This window comes from Podarcis raffonei, chromosome 7, assembly GCF_027172205.1.
Source record: "Podarcis raffonei isolate rPodRaf1 chromosome 7, rPodRaf1.pri, whole genome shotgun sequence".
Lineage (NCBI taxonomy): Eukaryota > Metazoa > Chordata > Lepidosauria > Squamata > Lacertidae > Podarcis > Podarcis raffonei.
The window spans coordinates 64,827,836-64,846,114 of record NC_070608.1 but is presented as its reverse complement, the minus strand read 5'-3'; the positions used below and the strand labels follow the sequence as shown (position 1 = coordinate 64,846,114).

Genomic DNA, 18,279 nt, shown 5'->3' with positions numbered 1-18,279 from the left:
GACTAGCCCCAGGTCACCCAGCAGCTGCATGTGGAGGAGCGGGGAATCGAATCCGGTTCACCAGATTATGAGTCTACCGCTGTTAACCACTACACTACACTGGCATGTCAGATTAAGACCTGGGAGACCAGCATTCGAATCCACACACTGCCAAGTTTGCTGGGTGATCCTGGATAAAGTGGAGGGAGGATCATATTTATCACCTGGAACTCCTTAGGTGTGATGCTAACGTAATAATAACTAAAAATACACTGGCCACATTTTTAACCATAAAAAGCCCAACCACTCACTTCTGCATGAGCGAAGGCACCACGTGTATTTTGCACCTGGGTATCGGCCACTTGCAACCAAGTGAAGATGCCCAGGCGCCAGGACAGCGTCTGACGTCTCCACCAGATGGAGGCGCATCTTGGCTCTTTTTACACACTACCAACACATCCTGTAGAATTCCACCCATTATATTTTATCTGCACAATCAGAATGAATTTCAGGAACCAAAAACTTGTATTGGAAAATGCGACTTTCAAGCTGTCTGGCCCCCAAATGGCAACTAGGCATTCCGTTTTGAAGACTGCAACCCTGGTTTAAGGAGCCTTTTTGGTGCTTAGCTTATATATCTGAGTTTCTGACACTGGACTGGGGATGGGAGTCACATGCCTGTGATGTGCAGGGTCAGAGGCAAAATGAAATGTCAATTTTACTTTTGCAGAGTAGGTTTGCTTCTACACCCACACCCACCTCTCTATCTCTACCCAGGGAAGCTAGGAGCATTATCAGAATTCAATGAAGAAGAAGAAGAGGAGGAGTTTGGATTTGATATCTCGCTTTATCACTACCCTAAGGAGTCTCAAAGCAGCTAACAATCTCCTTTCCCTTCCTCCCCCACAACAAACACTCAGTGAGGTGAGTGAGGCTGAGAGACTTCAAAGAAGTGTGATTAGCCCAAGGTCACCCAGCAGCTGCATGTGGAGGAGCGGAGACGCGAACCTGGTTCACCAGATTACAAGTCCACCACTCTTAACCACTACACCACACTGGCTCTCCACTCCACTCAGGCAAAGCTGCCTAAGGAGGCTGTAAAGCATGGGTGGCAAGATGTGTGGCGAAGAAGGGTGTGTGAGCTAGCGAGAGTCTAGCCGGAGAGACCTGGGGAACCACATCTGGCCCCTGCCTGAGGTTCCCCATACCAGCATGAAGACTGTTGCCACATTGATGGTTCATGTAGCTCAGTAGTACTGCATTCTCTCTGGCAGCAGCTCTTCAAGATCTCAGGCTGAGGTCTGGGATCTTGTTGCCCAGGATCCTTTCTAACCAGAGACTGCTCAACTTGTCCTGGAATCTTATGAATGCAAGGCATGTGCTATAGCCTTTCACATGAATACTATGGGTTTACCATCTGGGCCTAAATAAAACTTTTACTATGTTCTTGGGGAGAAAAAGGCAGGAAACACCATTTTTAGGCTGTAAACCTGTGTATCCTTATCTCGGAGTAAGCCCCACTGAAGACAGTGGGACTGACTCCCGAGTAAACGTGCACAGGATTGGAATGTCAGTTACTTTTCTATAGAATATCTGCTCTGCTTTCATAGACATTTTCAAATAAAAACCAATAACCTGGAAAATATAAAAAAGACACCAGTAGACAAAAAGGCACTTTTATGCTTTTTAGTTATAGAAAGCTCCTCTTGTAAAATTCAGTCAAATCCCATGAATGTCATGGAACAAAATGACTGTAATCCGTCACGTTTCCACAATCCCCTCCGGGCTGATTCAACTAGTTATTTATGAACCTGAGATGCCAATGGTCACTTTGATGACTAAACCATAAATTAGCATGTAAAGAGAATATAAATTTGATTTCACAGAAGCAACAAATTGCAAGGCAGCGAGGATATTATTTAATTTCTATCGACATGTCACAGGGAAAAAAAAGTCAGCAAAAGGAGATGTGCTACATCTTAATAAACCTGCAAACTGCATAATACATCTAATATTTGATTTGCTCCACTGCCTTGGTTATAAAACTCTGCACATAATACGGGTCTTAGGTTTAAGATTTCAAAAAGCCCTAGTTCATGACAACACTTGTTCACTATTTGAATTATTTCTTTATAACACACATAAAAAATAAACATTACACTTGAAAAATAATGAGAATACTCTTATAATTGTTCCTCTGGAATATATAATTGCATGTAGAAAATAGAACAGTATCAATATAGGTTTAGACATGGTGAAAAAATCTATATTTATCCTTATTAATAAGTGTGCTTAGAGACATTGAGAGCATTTTGCTTGCTTATTAGAAAACAAGTAAATGATGGTTATATATAAACAGTTGTATAAGGTGATTTTTTTATACCATCTAGACACTACTACAAACATTTCTGACTCCATAAACCACTGTCACATTCAGGAATCATAGAACTGCAGAGCAGGAAGGACCCTGGGGATCATCTAGTCCAGGCTTCCTCAACCTCGGCCCTCTAGATGTTTTTGGCCTACAACTCCCATGATCCCTAGCTAGCAGGACCAGTGGTCAGGGATGATGGGAATTGTAACCTCAAAACATCTGGAGGGCCGAGGTTGAGGAAGCCTGAAAATGCAGGAATATGCAGCTCTCCCATATGGGGATCAAACCTGTAACCCTGGGGTTATCAGCACCAATGTAGGCTGCAATACGAGATACGCTAACTACAGAGAACACAGTCCCGTTGAAAACAGTGTGACTTGCATGTATGTGTAATACAGTTTCCCTGATATGAAATCTAGCACAGCCAGACAGTGGTGGGGAAATGTGGTTTCCTTGCAACAGAAAGATCTAAGGAAGATGCACAACAAATGAGTAATGTGTGCATCAATTGTGTTAAAAGCATACTGTGTACACAGCCTCTTGCTAAAAGCGAGCTGTTTCTCTGTATGTGTATCTAAACACATTAAGGCTTCAGTCTATAAATACCGATTTGGAAAATCCTGAATCAGTTGAGGCTGTACAATTCCATCTTTTGACTGATGTCCGATTGGCTGTGGCCTTTCAGATGTTTCTGAACTTCAACTCCCGTCATTCCCAGCCAGCATGGCTAATCATCAGGGAATATGGGAGTTGCCGTCTTCCAACATGTGAAGGACTAGAAGTTAGCCAACCCTCTGCTAAAGAAAAATAAAGATGCAGCTGGTGGAATACGTGAAATTATTACAGAAGCAATGATGCTTTCTCCAGTGACCAGTGGGAAAACTGCTGAGTGGGAGACTGCAGGTCATGTGGAGGAACCCAGGTTACCTCTAGTTAAAGAATCCAAGGTAGCAGGGCTGGGAGAAGCCTCCATACATCACCTTGGAAAGTCACTGTCAACTTTTTTAGTAAGTCCGTTTGCATACCAGCTTTCCTCTAAGGAGTTCAAGGTGGCCTATGTGGTTAACCCCCCACAGTTTATCATCACAAACATAAGATTGAAAGAAAAAAAAGGCCTGCAGGGTTAGGCCAAAAGCCCAACTAGTCCAGCATCCTGTTCTCAAAGTGGCCAACCACATGCCCAAGCAGAACCTCCCAGAAGATGGTATCCAGTGGCATGCTGCCTTTGACACTGGAAGCAGAAATACCCTGTGATGTAGCTCAGGCTGAGATACGGTGACTGTCTCATGGGGCAGGTCACTCAGTGAGATTCATGACAGAGTGTGAGGATTTCAATCCAGGTCTCTCTGGTCCAAGTCTGACACCCTAAAGACTACATCACACTGCTTCTCACCTGGAGTAGACATTACTGGGCTTGGCTGTTGGTTTGATTTGGCATAAAGCACCTTCAGATGATCATTTCTTCAAAGGCATCAACGAAAGAAAAAACACCGCCTTACACATGTACATACCGAGGAAGTCTAAAACAGGATATATTGCTCACCACGGTGAGACAGTTGGCACATTGTATCACCAATCCTGGCCTGACTGCACTGGCTGCCAATTAGTTTCTGGTTGCAATTCGAAGTGCTGGTTTTAACATATAATAATAATAATAATAATAATAATAATAATAATAATAATAATAATTTATTTATACCCAGCCACTCTGGGCGGCTTCCAAAAAAATATTAAAATACTGTGATACATCAAACATTAAAAGCTTCCCTAAACAGGGCTGCCTTCAGATGTCTTCTAAAAGTCTGGTAGTTGTTGTTCTCTTTGACATCTGGTGGGAGGGCGTCACTACCGAGAAGGCCCTCTGCCTGGTTCCCTGTAACTTGGCTTCTCGCAGTGAGGGAACTGCCAGAAGGCCCTCGGTGCTGGACCTCAGTGTCTGGGTAGAAGGATGGGGGTGGAGACGCTCCTTCAGATATACTGGACCGAGGCCGTTTAGGGCTTTAAAGGTCAGCACCAACACTTTGAATTGTGCTCGGAAATGTACTGGGAGCCAATGTAGGTCTTTCAAGACCGGTGTTATATGGTCTCGGTGGCCGCTCCCAGTCACCAGTCTGGCTGCCGCGTTCTGGATTAGTTGTAGTTTCCGGGTCACCTTCAAAGGTAGCCCCATGTAGAGCGCATTGCAGTAGTCCAAGCGGGAGATAACCAGAGCATGCACCACTCTGGCGAGGCAGTCCACAGGCAGATAGGGTAAAGCCCTAAATGGCTCAGGATTGCAATAACTGGATCGCCTTGCCCCATAAGAGCCAACCCAGACCCTGCGATCATCATCTGAAGTTCCTTCTTCGTGTGCCCTCTCCACAAGAGGTCTGGAGGGTGGCAACACAACAATGGGCCTTTTCTGTGGTGGCTCCCCATTTGTGGAATGATGCTTTCCCCAGGAAGACTCATTATATATGTTTAGGCCCCATGCAGAAACTTTCCTCTATAACCAGGCCTTTAACTATCTGTGGCCTCTTCAATGTGCATGGGATGTTTTTAATGTATTTCCCCCTTCTTTTGGTTTTAATGTATCTATGTGGGTTTTTTGCTTTGCTTTGTTGGTTGCTTGGTTGTAAGCTGCTTTGGGTTGCCTTGGGCAAGATAAAGCAACTAACAAAATAAATAAATAAAACTAATTATAATAATTTTCATCAGCAGAGCCGTGTAACAGACTGGAGTTACACAATTGGAAGGAGACAGCAACATTTTTGCAATTTAATTAAACTGGTAAGAAAAACATGCTTACCTGTCGGTGTATCATTTCCAGACTAGCCTTTGCTTTGTTCATTAGTGTTTCTATTTCTTCTGAATCCTTTATGTTTTTGTTTTCTCTGAAAGCATCCCTTATTCTTCTGATGGCGTATGTCCTAAGAAACGTTAGAGATGAAAAATGAGTGTCCACATGATTGCCAAAATTGTGAATGACAAGCTGTAAAACAACTATTACGATGCAGAGGACCAAGAGTTTGAGGAATATAGAAATATGGTGAGTACTAACAATCATGCATTTATACAGTGCTTCAGGGGGACGCGGGTGGTGCTGTGGCCTAAACCACTGAGCCTCTTAGGCTTGCTGATTGGAAGGTCATTGGTTCAAATCTCTGAGACGGGGTAAGCTCCCATTGCTCTGTCCCATCTCCTGCCAACCTAGCAGTTTGAAAGCATGCCAGTGCAAATAAATAAGTACCGCTGCAGCGGGAAGGTAAACAGTGTTTCCGTACGCTCTGGCACTCCTCACGGTCCTCTGTGCACCAGAAGCACTTTAGTCATGCTAGCCACATGACCCGGAAAAACTGTCTGCGGACAAACGCCAGCTCGCTCGGCCTGAAAGCGAGATTTAGAGCCACAACCCCACAGTTGCCTTTGACTGGACTTAACCATCCAGGGGTCCTTTACCTTTACCTTTTACTGTGCTTCATATTTATAGATGTACCTATACAACACTTCAGAATGTTCAGAGCACAGTGACCAGGTCTGAATGCAATGCTAATCCAAACCATGGTTCAGCACAACATTTTGGTTCCCAGAGAAGAGATCACAGCCACTTTGTTCCTCTGGTTCTGCTTCTGTTGTGAGCAAAGCCACAGTTAAGTTTAGCTAGGCTCATGGTTGTCTTACTCCAGACAAAGCATGAGCTGTAACCAAGGCCTGCTATTTAACTTGGGATTTTAAAAGGAATAATAAAATCAAACTTATTACATGGATTGTAACTTTATCATTCCCTTATAAAATCCTTTATTATCCAAAAAAAAAAAGAAAAAGAAAAGAAGATGCACAAAACAAATCTGCAATGCTCAAGATGCTTGTCTGAGCACATAGTAGATTGCAGTCAAAGTTTGTGTTTTTATATTGTAAACTGCCCCATGATCCTCAGGTGAAGAAGAAGAAGAAGAGTTTGCATTTGATATCCCGCTTTATCACTACCCAAAGGAGTCTCAAAGCGGCTAACATTCTCCTTTCCCTTCCTCCCCCACAACAAACACTCTGTCAGGTGAGTGGGGCTGAGAGACTTCAGAGAAGTGTGACTGGCCCAAGGTCACCCAGCAGCTGCATGTGGAGGAGCGGAGACGCGAATCCGGTTCCCCAGATTACGAGTCCACCGCTCTTAACCACTACACCACACTGGCATAGTAAAATAATACAACAACAACGATACATATAAGGGATTCTGAGGCTAAGTCCCAGCCTATGTGCTAGAAGTAAAAGATTTATAAGATAAGGTTGAGACCACAAAAACTTAGGTCATCATCCTGCCCATGATGGACACAGTGTCTGCACATTGGGGCCACACTCTGAAGCACAAGTAATAAGCACTGAACCAAGAGCTCTATCCAAATTCTGGGTAGTGATGCCTTTGTGAATGCATATGGCGGAGCAAGGGGACAGGCCTCCATGGAGCATTTGGAAATCTTTGGGGTTCAAATGTTGCACTCACAGTGAACTGGATGGTGTCCCTGGTGATTAAGTGCAGCTTCAATGAACTGTTTTCTAATCTCAGTCCTAGCGGCATTTTATCTCTGCTAGAAGCCCTCACGCACATCTCTCGACTCTAGCCTCTTAGTCTTTGTTTTCGATTTGCACTTCAGCTGTTTTAACTTCCATTTTGGAATCTACTTTGTTTGCCGCCTGCTGCACCCAGGCACGAAAACCAATGGAGAAAAACAAAAAGCAATTCAAAACCTGAAGGGAGCACAATATCCGCCACAAGAGAGTAGTTAAGTGTTTTCATTAAGTTTCACAAACTCCAGCATAGAAGAGGCCCCAAGATTACTCTGTAGTTACAATGGCAAGGACAACATTATTCAAACCTCTGATTGAAAGAACAAGTTGCAGGAAAGCAAGTTGCGGCAGTACATTAAATACTTCTGACTTCCAGATCAAACCTAAGTGAATGAATAAGCTGGTAAAATGCTTCTCTAAAAATAATGTGCCAGAAGGCTCATTGCAAGGAACATCACACTGGCTCCTACAAACAAAAATTAACAAGCATGTTGAAATCCCAAGCCATTCAATAACAATGCCAATTCCATTACAGCTGTGAAGATGCCTTGCATTTAACCAACACATTGGTCTACATAGCTCAGTGTATTGTCTTACACTGGCTGGCAGCAGCTTTCCAGGATTTCAAGCAGGAGTCCTTCCCAGCCATACTCAGAGATGCTGAGGATTGATCCTGGGACCTTCTGCATGCAAGGTAAAGGGACCCCTGACCATTAGGTCCAGTCGTGACTGACTCTGGGGTTGCGGCGCTCATCTCGCTTTACTGGCTGAGGGAGCCGGCGTACAGCTTCCGGGTCATGTGGCCAGCATGATTAAGCCGCTTCTGGCGAACCAGAGCAGCACACGGAAATGCCATTTACCTTCCCGCTGGAGCAGTACCTATTTATCTACTTGCACTTCGTGCTTTCGAACTGCTATGTTGACAGGAGCAGGGACCGAACAACGGGAGCTCACCCCATCGCGGGGATTCGAACCGCCGATCAGCAAGCCCTAGGCTTAACTACAGAGCCATGGCTAGCCCCCACTAAAAATAATGGGAGCTACCAAGGAACATGATGTTCATTTATTTCCATGTCGCAGACCTTCCCTTATCATGTAAGCAGGCCTAAAACCACTCTTCATGCACCTCCAGGTGGATTTTCATGGGGTTATGCTACTAAAAGCTAACACAGCGTGTTGGCAGACCTTGCACTTGAAATAGATGCCATTATGCAGAAAGTTCCAGTGCATTAAAGAAACCTTGGGAAGAAAACCCCCCATGTTCATTGTTGTTCTGGGTTTATGCTCTTCAGGCAAGAGCCACCGGCTGTGTAAACCCCATATGTTTAAAGCACATTTCTACCAAAACGAATCTCAGGAACTGTAGCTCTGTGAGGGGTGAACTACAGTTCCCAGGATTCTTGGGGTATATACAGTGGTACCTCAGGTTACATACGCTTCAGGTTACATACGCTTCAGGTTACAGACTCCGCTAACCCAGAAATAGTATCTCGGGTTAAAAACTTTGCTTCAGGATGAGAACAGAAATCGTGCTCCGGCGGCGCAGCGGCAACAGGAGGCCCCATTAGCTAAAGTGGTGCTTCAGGTTAAGAACAGTTTCAGGTTAAGAACGGACCTACAGAATGAATTAAGTTCTTAACCCGAGGTACCACTGTACGGTACTTAAAATATATGATGTGTATGCATCCAGTGTCTCCTGCCTGAAGAAAAGAAATCCAGAAGATCAATAAACGGGGGGCTTTCTGTCCCAAGATTTATTTAATGTATATGTTGGGTTTGGTTGGCAGAAGACAGGAGGCTCAGGCTACAATCATGTATCCACTTACCTGGGAGTAAACCCTACTGAACTCAATTGGACTTCCTTCTGAGCAGACATGGTTAGGATTGTGCTGTTACTTTTGAGTAGTCTACTCTAGCTTTGCCAAAGGACTAGTGAATAAAAATGGCATATCCTCCTACTTTAGTTGTGATTGTCCAACATTGCATGAGGCTGAACTGAATGACCCTTGGGGCCCTCCACAATTCTGAGTGATGTTACATTTAACCCATCATATGAGGGTTCAAAAATGGGTTACCAAACAAGACCATTTTGATGTATGGGTACTATAAATATGTTTTATAAATAGTTACTTGCACACTGCAGAGGCTCCCATTGACATATGTTTCTGCAGTATGTGCTGAGGATACCATATCAATATGCAGCTCTTATTCTAAAAATCTCCCTTTGAGGAATCTCTTATTACGATGTCTGCAAAAGTGCACTGAACCCTCTGTTTATTTTATTCCAACTGAAACAATGTGCTCCATAAAGCCATTGTTTTTTGTTTCTTTGTGGTTTGTCTTGTTTGCATGTTGTTTTTGAAAATTCAAACATATCTTTAAAGAATCAATGCTCTCTTGCAATGTATGAACAGCTCTGACCCAAAGGTTGTAACGGTACGCATCTTTCCTTGACAATTTCTCATAGACCTGTATATACATAAGATAAGAGCATAAAAAGAGCCTGTTCTATCAGGCCAATGACTCTCACAGTGGCCAACCAGATGCCTTTGAGCTCAAAAGCAAACTACCTATGCAATTCGCAGCAACTAGCACTGAGGGGCATTCTGCCTGTTTGGATTGGACTGTACCAACAATGTGATAGAAAAATCCATTGCAACCGGGGTCAAGCTGTTCTGAGAGTGGGGGTAAATGCCACACCTTAAAGTTGAAACTGTTCCTTTCCAATACATATGAAGGTCAGACATGGATTACCAGGAAACTAATTATGTGATTTTCCATGCCTGAGGAGCTCTCACTCATTGATTTTTTTATCCTGCCTTTCAAGGGCTGGGGTCATGCAGCCCAACAAGCAATCCTATACTCAAGGAACTGGTGTAAACCCACTCAGTAGCAGGGCTGCTGCTGGCTGCACTGACCTAAGCCTGACAGAGATAAAACAAGCATTTAAAATACTGTTTCGAGTTATATCACTCTTTGGGCTGGTGTAAGCGGAGTTGCCAGGTCACCTGACCTAGTGAATAGGCCTTTAGCGTCCACCCTTTCTGGTCCCTGCCATGTCATTCATTACCCTTTTCAGGCTTAAACTAAAAAGATCTGCTGGTATCCGTAGCTGGGTGGAGGATGTGTTCTGGAGTTTCCTGGCTCAGCTGGAGACCTGTTGGATTCTAACCTGCTCAGCCCAGGGGATCTTGCTTTAGAATTGCTCCCTAAGGCTGCACTTCAGTATGGCATAATGGTTAGAGTGTTGGGAGACAAGGGTTCAAATCCCAGCTCAGCCATGAAGCCCACTGGGCGGCCTTGGGCCAGTCACCATCTCTCGGCCTAACCTACTTCACAGGGTTGTTGTGAGGATAAAATGGGGAGGAGAACCATGTGCACCACCTTGAGCTCCTTTGGATAAAATGTGGCATGTAATAAATAACAACAACAGATTTACTAGGAAGTCCCAATTAATACAGGATCACTGCAGGAAAGAACAGTAGGTTTTCTTTCTGAAATGCTAACTTTTGTATACATACAAAGGTGTGTTGCTATTTCTTTTAAGTTCCTGTAAGAATCCCAATACACCAAACAGGAATTAATATCTTTCAGCTCTTGATTAAAGATACACAGCATATAAATGCAACAAACAATAAGAATAGCAACAGATTTACTAGGAAGTCCCATATAACACAGAAACATAGGTACACACGGCAGGCAGGAAGCAGTGTAGTAAGGTTTCTTTCCGAAATGCTAACTTTGGTATACAATGGCGTGTGGTTGTTTTTAAAGTTCCCGTTAAGAACCCCAATATACCAAAAAGGAATTAATATATTTTAGCTGCTTGTGAAAGATAAGGGTTCCTCCCCTCTTTTGGGGGGGGGGAGGGAGGGGAATCTCTAAAAACTTGCGCAACAAAATACAGCACAAAAAAACCAAATAGCCCCCAGCCACCCTCCCAATCAAGTTTAGACGCCATCAGGACCCCAACCCAGTTCGTTTCCAGCCTCGAGTTCAGTGGGGCTTCCTCCCAGGTCAATAGGGACATGTCAGCTTGAAGCCCCCATTGGGTTGGAGAATAAAGGCTGCAGAAAAGGCTACGCACTTTTTATTTTCAGAGAAGGGGAAACCCCACCGCGCTCGAGGGAAAAGGGCCGCGAGGGGCCTTCAAGCCGAAGGCGGAGGAAGCCTTTCCCGTACCTGTATCCGTAGGCGCTGAAGCTCTGGCTCTCCCTCAGCAAAGCCCGGTAGAGCCGCAGCACCTGAGCCCGCCTGGACGCTGCCATGTTGAAAACACGCCGGGCCTGCCGAAGGCCCCTGCTTCTGAGGCGGCCTCCGCCGGGGCCTGACTCCGGAAGCGGCGGGGAAGCCGGCGCCGAGCTCCGCAGCGGGGTTCGCGCGGGAAGTGGAGCCAGCCGGGCTCTCCGAACGAAAGAGCCGCGCTCTCGGGGCCGAAGGCTCGGCTCGGGAAAAGGCCGCGGACGCGTCAGGCGCTGCCCGGGCAGCTTCTGAGACCGCCCGGAGAGGCTGCCGAGGAGAGGAAGGTGAGTCCGAGAGGCGGGCGGCGGAAGGAGGCGCGGGGCCGTCTCTCGCGGCGGGGACTCGGGCGCAGCCTGGGGAGGGAATAATGCTGCCCTCGCCTGGGTCGTCGTCGTCGTCCCCCCGTCTCCTGTTTAAAACCCGCAGACCTGACTCTGCCCAGCAAATACCGTCCCGAGTCCAAAGCAACTCGAAAACAAAACCAGTTGCTTAGCTGCTGGCTTTCTTTTTTGCATGTAATTTTTATTAAGTTTTCTCTTTTACAATTTGTACAATGTTGTACAATGACAATACGTAAAGGTATTATTATTATTATTATTATTATTATTATTAAGAGACTCATTTTTACATTCTTAAGATATCAATGACTTCCCTCCTTCTCTTTCCATGGTTACTTTTGCATATATCATAAATCCCTGCATATCTCACCAAAAAAACTATATACCATTCAGTAGTCCATTATTGCATTCATCAAAACTTATTCATACAGTGGTACCTCGGGTTACATACGCTTCAGGCTACATATGCTTCAGGTTACAGAGTCCGCTAACCCAGAAATAGTGCTTCAGGTTAAGAACTTTGCTTCAGGATGAGAACAGAAATAGTGCTCTGGCAGCGCGGCAGCAACAGGAGGCCCCATTAGCTAAAGTGGTGCTTCAGGTTAAGAACAGTTTCAGGTTAAGAACGGACCTCCGGAACGAATTAAATACTGTATTTTTCGCCCTATAGGACGCACTTTTCCCCCTCCAAAAATGAAGGGGAAATGTGTGTGCGTCCTATGGGGCGAATGCAGGATTTCGCTGAAGCCTGGAGAGCAAGAGGCGCCGGTGCGCACCAACCCCTCTCGCTCTCCAGGCTTCAGGAAGCTATCCGCAAGCCGTGGGAGCCCGCCGGGAGTGCCCGCCGGGCTTCCAAGGCTTGTGGGCAGCAGCCTGCAGTCCGAAGCATGGGGCGCACTCTGGAGCGCGCCCCCGTGCTTCGCGCAGATGTCCGCAAGGCTTGCGGGCAATAGCCTGTTCTGGGGGCTGGGGTCGGGGGAAGCTCGGGCTTCCCCCGCCCCCAGCCCCGCAAGCAAGCTCCGGGAGCGATGGCGAGGTTGCGCAACCTCGCCATCGCTCCCGGACCCGTTCTGGGGGCTGGGGTCAGGGGAAGCTCGGGCTTTCCCCACCCCCAGCCCCGCAAGCAAGCTCAGGGGACAGCGGGGAGGCGGAGCGCCGCCATCCCGCTGTTCCCCGACCTGGTTTGCGGAGTTGCCTGCATCCCGAAGAGAGATGCTTGCATCCCGAAGCCTTCGGGCAGATATCCGCAAGCCTGGAGAGACTGGCACGACTTCCCGCGGGCTCCCTAGGCTTGCGGATAGCAGCCTGTTCTGGGGGCTGGGGTTGGGGGAAGCTCAGGCTTCCCCCGCCCCAGCCCCACGCATGGGGGGGGAAAAATAATTTTTTCCCCTTTATTCCCCCCCCCCCCCAAAAAACCTTGGTGTGCCCTATGGGCCGGTGCGCCCTATGGGGCGAAAAATACGGTACTTAACCCGAGGTACCACTGTACTGTGGAATTTATCTTAATGCTGCCATCGTTTTCAGCCGCACACAATTATTCCCCATATATTTAATAACCGTTTTCCAATCTTCTCGAAACGTATGTTTTTTATTCTGTATGGTAAGTCTGCGAGTTGTGCATTCGGTATTCCGTCAACTTAAGTTGCCACTCTTCTTTGGTTGGGACCTCGCTCGTTTTCCATTTTGGGGGCTAACAAAACACGGGCTGCAGTAGTAGCTGCTACTGTAGCTGCTGGCTTTCTTAATGCCTGAAGATTTTCTCTGAAATCGCACACGTACTTTTTTCCAGCGCTGCCACGCTGTAGCCCTGCACCGTTCACAAACTCTGCTGGTCCTGACTTGGAAATGCCGCCTCACTTTCTCCAGCAAACCCCTGCCCCTGGCCCATTGGTGTTTGCTCTTGTCCCTAGACTGGGGTGTTAGGACCACACCATAGTGCAACTGGTTGCAGAGACCGGTTGGAAACCCTTCAGTTAATTTTACACCAGGACAGTTTGCAACAGAAAAAAATTGCAAGTACAGTGGTACCTTGGTTTAAGAACAGCTTAGTTTATGAACAACTGCAATTAAGAACGCTGCAAATCCGGAAGTAGGTATTTTGGTTTGTGAAGTTTGCCTTGGAATAAGAACATGTTTCGCTTCCTGTTGAGTGTGTTCCATTTGTAAATTAAGTCCCCCGCTGCTATGGGCAAGGAAGTAACACTCACCTTTTCTATTTCCTTTTCTTTTATTGGAAAAAGTAAGCAAAGCAAATGTTGGAAATAATAGAAGCGTATGCAAAACTTTTTTATATACAAAAATTACTAGTTTAAGAACATGAAATTAATTGCATTCAACATTTAATTCATAAAGAGAACCCTAAGGGGAAAGGGCTTATCTCTGCAAACTATAATATCCAAGTGCAAGCTGTGATGGTTTCTTTGGAGGAATTAAAAATCTGCTGAGAACAAGACAGGAGAATCAATAGAAGATATTTACGGGGGGGGGGGATTGGTGTAAAACACATTTTAGATCAGTGTTTCCCAAACATGAGTGTCCAGCTGTATTTGGACTACAACTCCCATCATCCCTAGCTAGCAGGACCAGTGTTCAGGGATGATGAGATTATGTCCAAAAACAGCTGGAGACTCAAGTTTGGGAAACACTGTTTTAGACCAACCTTGGCCAGAATTTGGGAAACTGCCCTGAAAGTTCTAAATCGGTTTTATATGCATCCTTTATTGTTTAGTAAAATAGCCAAGTCAAATAACCCACTCTTAGTGAAATTGTGATAGAATTGCCCATTAGTGCAGCAATTTAGGGGCAAAGCCTTTCTCAAGGTAGGAGCAATTACAGGTCAATCTGTAACCCCCCAATCCAAAAATCACTCTGTCTTTGATCTGGAAACTCAAAACCTATCTCAAAAAGTTCTGATTATTATTTGGAGACATCAGCTGAGCTTACTATAGCAAGATATTTGAGATCTCTAAAGACTGATTTGATGGAAATTTGGACTCGGCAACTTTGGGTATTAGCAGCTATGGAAAAATTAATGAATGCAAGTCATGCAAGATGAAAAGGAAAACAGTCTGATAACATTTATGCAGTTTGTTTTCAATTTATTGTTTACTGCATGGATATTCAGCTCACATTGGGATTTATGGAAGGACGCTTTTATTTAATGCTGTTATTGTTGCAGTACTGCTCTTATTTCTTTATTTCAAAGAGTCTCTCTCTCTCTCTCTCTCTTTTTTTTTTAAATAAATGTTTATTAGGATTTTACAAAACATAAAAATCAAACAATCACATAAATCAAAACAGAAAACAGAAAATACACACTTAATAAAGAAAAGAAAAAAAGAAGAAGAAAAGTTTCTCTCTCTTCCTTGTTTCTTTATGCACTTTTTTGTATCTCATTTGTTCAAACATTAATTGCAAGTTGATTAATTGCAAATATCCTATGTTGAAGTTGGAGGCCGAAGTGTCTTTTCCAGAAATAACCAAATACTGTGGTACCGCGGGTTACATATGCTTCAGGTTACATATGCATCAGGTTACAGACTCCACTAACCCAGAAATAGTACCTCTCTTCAGGAAGAGAACAGAAATCGTGCTCCGGTGGCGCGGCAGCAGCAGGAGGCCCCAATAGCTAAAGTGGTGCCTCAGGTTAAGAACAGTTTCAGGTTAAGAACGGACCTCTGGAACAAATTAAGTACTTAACCCGAGGTACCACTGTAATTCATCTTAAAGGTAAAGATAAAGGGACCCCTGACCATTAAGTCCTGTCGCGGACGACTCTGGGGTTGCGGCGCTCATCTCGATTTACTTGCCGAGGGAGCCGGCGTTTGTCCGCAGACAGGTCATGTGGCCAGCATGACTAAGCCACTTCTGGCGAAACCAGAGCAGCGCATGGAAACGCCTTAGTTTTTGCCAATTGGGAGACCAGGAATAAAATGAAAAGTTCAGGCCAGAACCGCTACTAGTGTTGCAGCAAATAATTTAGGTTTGGAAATACAGTAATGGCCTGGGCCCAAAAAATTGGTCTCTGCAGCTTGCTCTGCACACCCAGTGTGAAGCTCTCTGTTTGGTTTCTTAGAGCAGTCGCCAGCCCTTCCTTCACAGCAAACCTCTTTTCAAACTGAAGGCATTTAAAAAAGCAGTTTGTGATAGGTTCTGTGAACTATGAGTGTCCTCATTATAATGTGTTTTCCTGTTGTTGTTTCTCTGTCTGCCCTTTCCCTTTTTTACAGCTATTGTTTCAGCTGCTTATTACAGACTGATAAACTGCTGGGGACTCTTATAGGTAAGCCTAGAAACCATGCTTCTATTAATATGCTTTTTTGGGTGGTGACAGTGGTGGCTTGGGAAAATCTTATTTGGCACCTTAAGAAGAGCTCTGCTGAATCAGGCCAAAAGGCCCATCTAGTCCAGCATCCTGTTTCCACATAGGCTAACCAGATGTTCATTGTAAGTCCAAAAGCAGGACGTGAGAGCAATAGCATTCTCCCCATGTGTGATTTCCAGCAACTGGCATTCAGAGGCATAATACCTCCAACCAACATATCCATCATGGTTAGAAGCCACCGATAGCCTTGCCATAGAAGCGTATAATTGTAGAGTTTGGAAGGGACCTCGAGGGTCATCCAGTCCAACCCGCTGCAATGCAGGAATCTCAGCATTCAGTCCCCCATTCAATTTGAAACCAAAGCAGACCCTGTTTAGCTTTGCAAAAGTGCTAGCAGTTTTATTGCTGCACCCATGAATTTGTCTAATCCTCTTTTAAATCCATCCAAGTTGGTGGTTGTCACTGTCTTGTTTTCTACTGCTCCGGAGGCTAGGACCTGAACCAATTGATCCAAGTTACAAGAAAGGAGATTCCGACTAAACATTGGGAAGAACTTTCTGACAGTCAGAGCTGTTCGACAGTGGAACAGGCTCCCTCGAGAGGTTGTGGACTCTCCTTCCTTAGAGGGGTGTTGTTGTTTTTTAATTATTTAGCTTTTCAGTTTAAATTTTACAGTGAATTATCAACAATCAACATAAAAACAAAATTCCAAAGACTCTCCTGAACTTCCCTCCTCCCCTTTATGGGTCTTTTTGTTAACCATTTCCTCCTGCATCTTTTATAATAATCCAAATCTTTTACATCTCCATTATATCCAAAATTTGACATTAAACTACAAGTGTCATTCCAATCCTACTAATGATTTTACCTGTTTACAATGGTTTTTAAGATAAATTATAAATTTCCCCCATTCCTTACCTTATTAAAATTTTGGTCTTCCTGATTTCTGATTCTTCTGGTCATTTTTGCCATTTTGGCATAATCCATCAACTTAATCTGCCATTCTTCTCTGGTAGGGACTTTGTCTTCTTTCCATTTCTGGGTCATTAACATCCGAGCAGCTGTGGTCGCATAAATAAATACATTGGTACCTCGGGATGCGAATGGGATCCGTTCCGGAGCCCTGTTCGCATCCTGAACAGAACGTAAGATGCGACTGCGCGTCTGTGCGTGCGTGGGTCGTGTTTCGTCGCTTCCGCGCATGTGTGTGACGTCATTTTGACCGTCTGTGCATGCGCGAGCGGTAAAACCCGGAAGTAACGCGCTCTGTTACTTCCGGGTCGCCATGAAGCGCAACCCGAAATTACTTATCCTGAATATTTATCCCGAGGTATGACTGTAGTCTTTTCTGCTCCATTGGGGTTTCAGCACCTAGAACTCCTAAAAGAAGGAGGTTTTTAAACAGAGGTTGGGTGGCCATCTGTCATGGATGCTTTAGCTGAGATTCCTGCATTGCAGGGGGTTGGACTAGATGACCCTTGGGGTCCCTTCAAATTCTATAATTCTATGATCATGCTTGCTGGGGTTGATGGGAATTGTATTTCACCAGTGGCTGGTGGGCTACTAGACCAGCTTTAGGGGCTTTAAACCATGTACACGTATGTTGGTAAGAGTTGTGGTTCTGAACTGTTGTAGCTGCCTGTTGTAATGCATGGGTCACTTTCTACTGAGGACTCATTGTGACCATGCATACTTCAAGTTATTCAGTGCAGTTATGGAGAATGGGAAAGAGCTTTTAGGTCCTTGAGCCTCTGGACTTCTGGTGACTCCAAGGGAAGAGTTAGCAGGACAGGGACCCGGTTCGGTCTTTTCCTTGCCTTCTATGTGAATTCAGGATAAATGAGCAATTTGAAGAGGATATAAAAACATTGCCATCTGGCATACTTAATAATAGTCTAAAGCTGTAGTAGCAGACTAATGAATTTGAACATAGTACCTGCAGAGATCATGGAACTGTGTGGATGGAGCAGCTGTTGCATTCTCTAGGGCATATTTGTAATATTGTCATACATTGCTTAAATTATTTTTTGCTATATGTCCTTTCAGTTTTATGGCATAGCACTGTGCTTTTGGGGAGAGGGAGTGATAGCATGTGTTTCTCTGATATTCAGTTACTTGCAGTGATAGTTTTCATGTGTGCTTGAATAATCACCAACTTTCATGGCATTGTCATTTATCTCCATTTAGTCATGCCTTTTTTCAGCTTTTAAAAACAGAACAGAAAGTGTCAGCTTGTAGAAATATGTATGAAGATCAAAAGTAAACCCAGCAGTAGCAAGGGAGGATTTTGAAGGGGGAACAGGAAGTATGGAAGAAAGGATCAGGGAGAGTGTTAGAGAGGCTAGGAGAGAACAGTAGGGCCAGGAACTAGTCTGTATGAAGCAATCTTAACAAAGTACAGTTGTACCTTGGAAGCCAAATGCCTTGGCTCCCAAACAAATCAGCTCCTGAGTGATCGAAACCCGGAAGTGAGTGTTCTG

General features: G+C 44.8%; 2 protein-coding genes and 1 long non-coding RNA gene across 6 annotated transcripts in view; 1 reads left to right on the top strand and 2 right to left on the bottom strand.

Moving 5' to 3' along the window:
- Positions 1-11,233, bottom strand: part of LYRM4 (LYR motif containing 4) — a 58,138-nt gene extending 46,905 nt beyond the window's left edge. Inside the window, exons 1-2 of the mRNA XM_053397008.1 lie at positions 11,078-11,233; positions 5,142-5,262 (exon numbers count right to left, since the gene is read on the bottom strand). Coding sequence (XP_053252983.1) covers positions 5,142-5,262; positions 11,078-11,163 — 207 coding nt within the window. The 5' untranslated portion in view covers positions 11,164-11,233. The remainder of the gene's footprint in view (positions 1-5,141; positions 5,263-11,077) is intronic.
- LOC128417819 (uncharacterized) overlaps positions 1-18,279 on the bottom strand; it is a 313,698-nt gene that overhangs the window by 99,334 nt on the left and 196,085 nt on the right. The gene's annotated exons all lie outside the window — the stretch shown is intronic.
- The window catches only part of FARS2 (phenylalanyl-tRNA synthetase 2, mitochondrial), a 193,569-nt gene continuing 186,604 nt past the window's right edge, over positions 11,315-18,279 (top strand). For 3 of the 4 annotated variants that reach the window (XM_053396995.1, XM_053396993.1, XM_053396991.1), the window contains exons 1-2: positions 11,330-11,421; positions 15,705-15,757. The gene's annotated coding sequence lies outside the window, so the exon portion shown is untranslated. Of the gene's footprint in view, positions 11,422-15,704; positions 15,758-18,279 lie in introns of all 4 variants that reach the window. The other variant, XM_053396992.1, reaches the window with a different exon arrangement.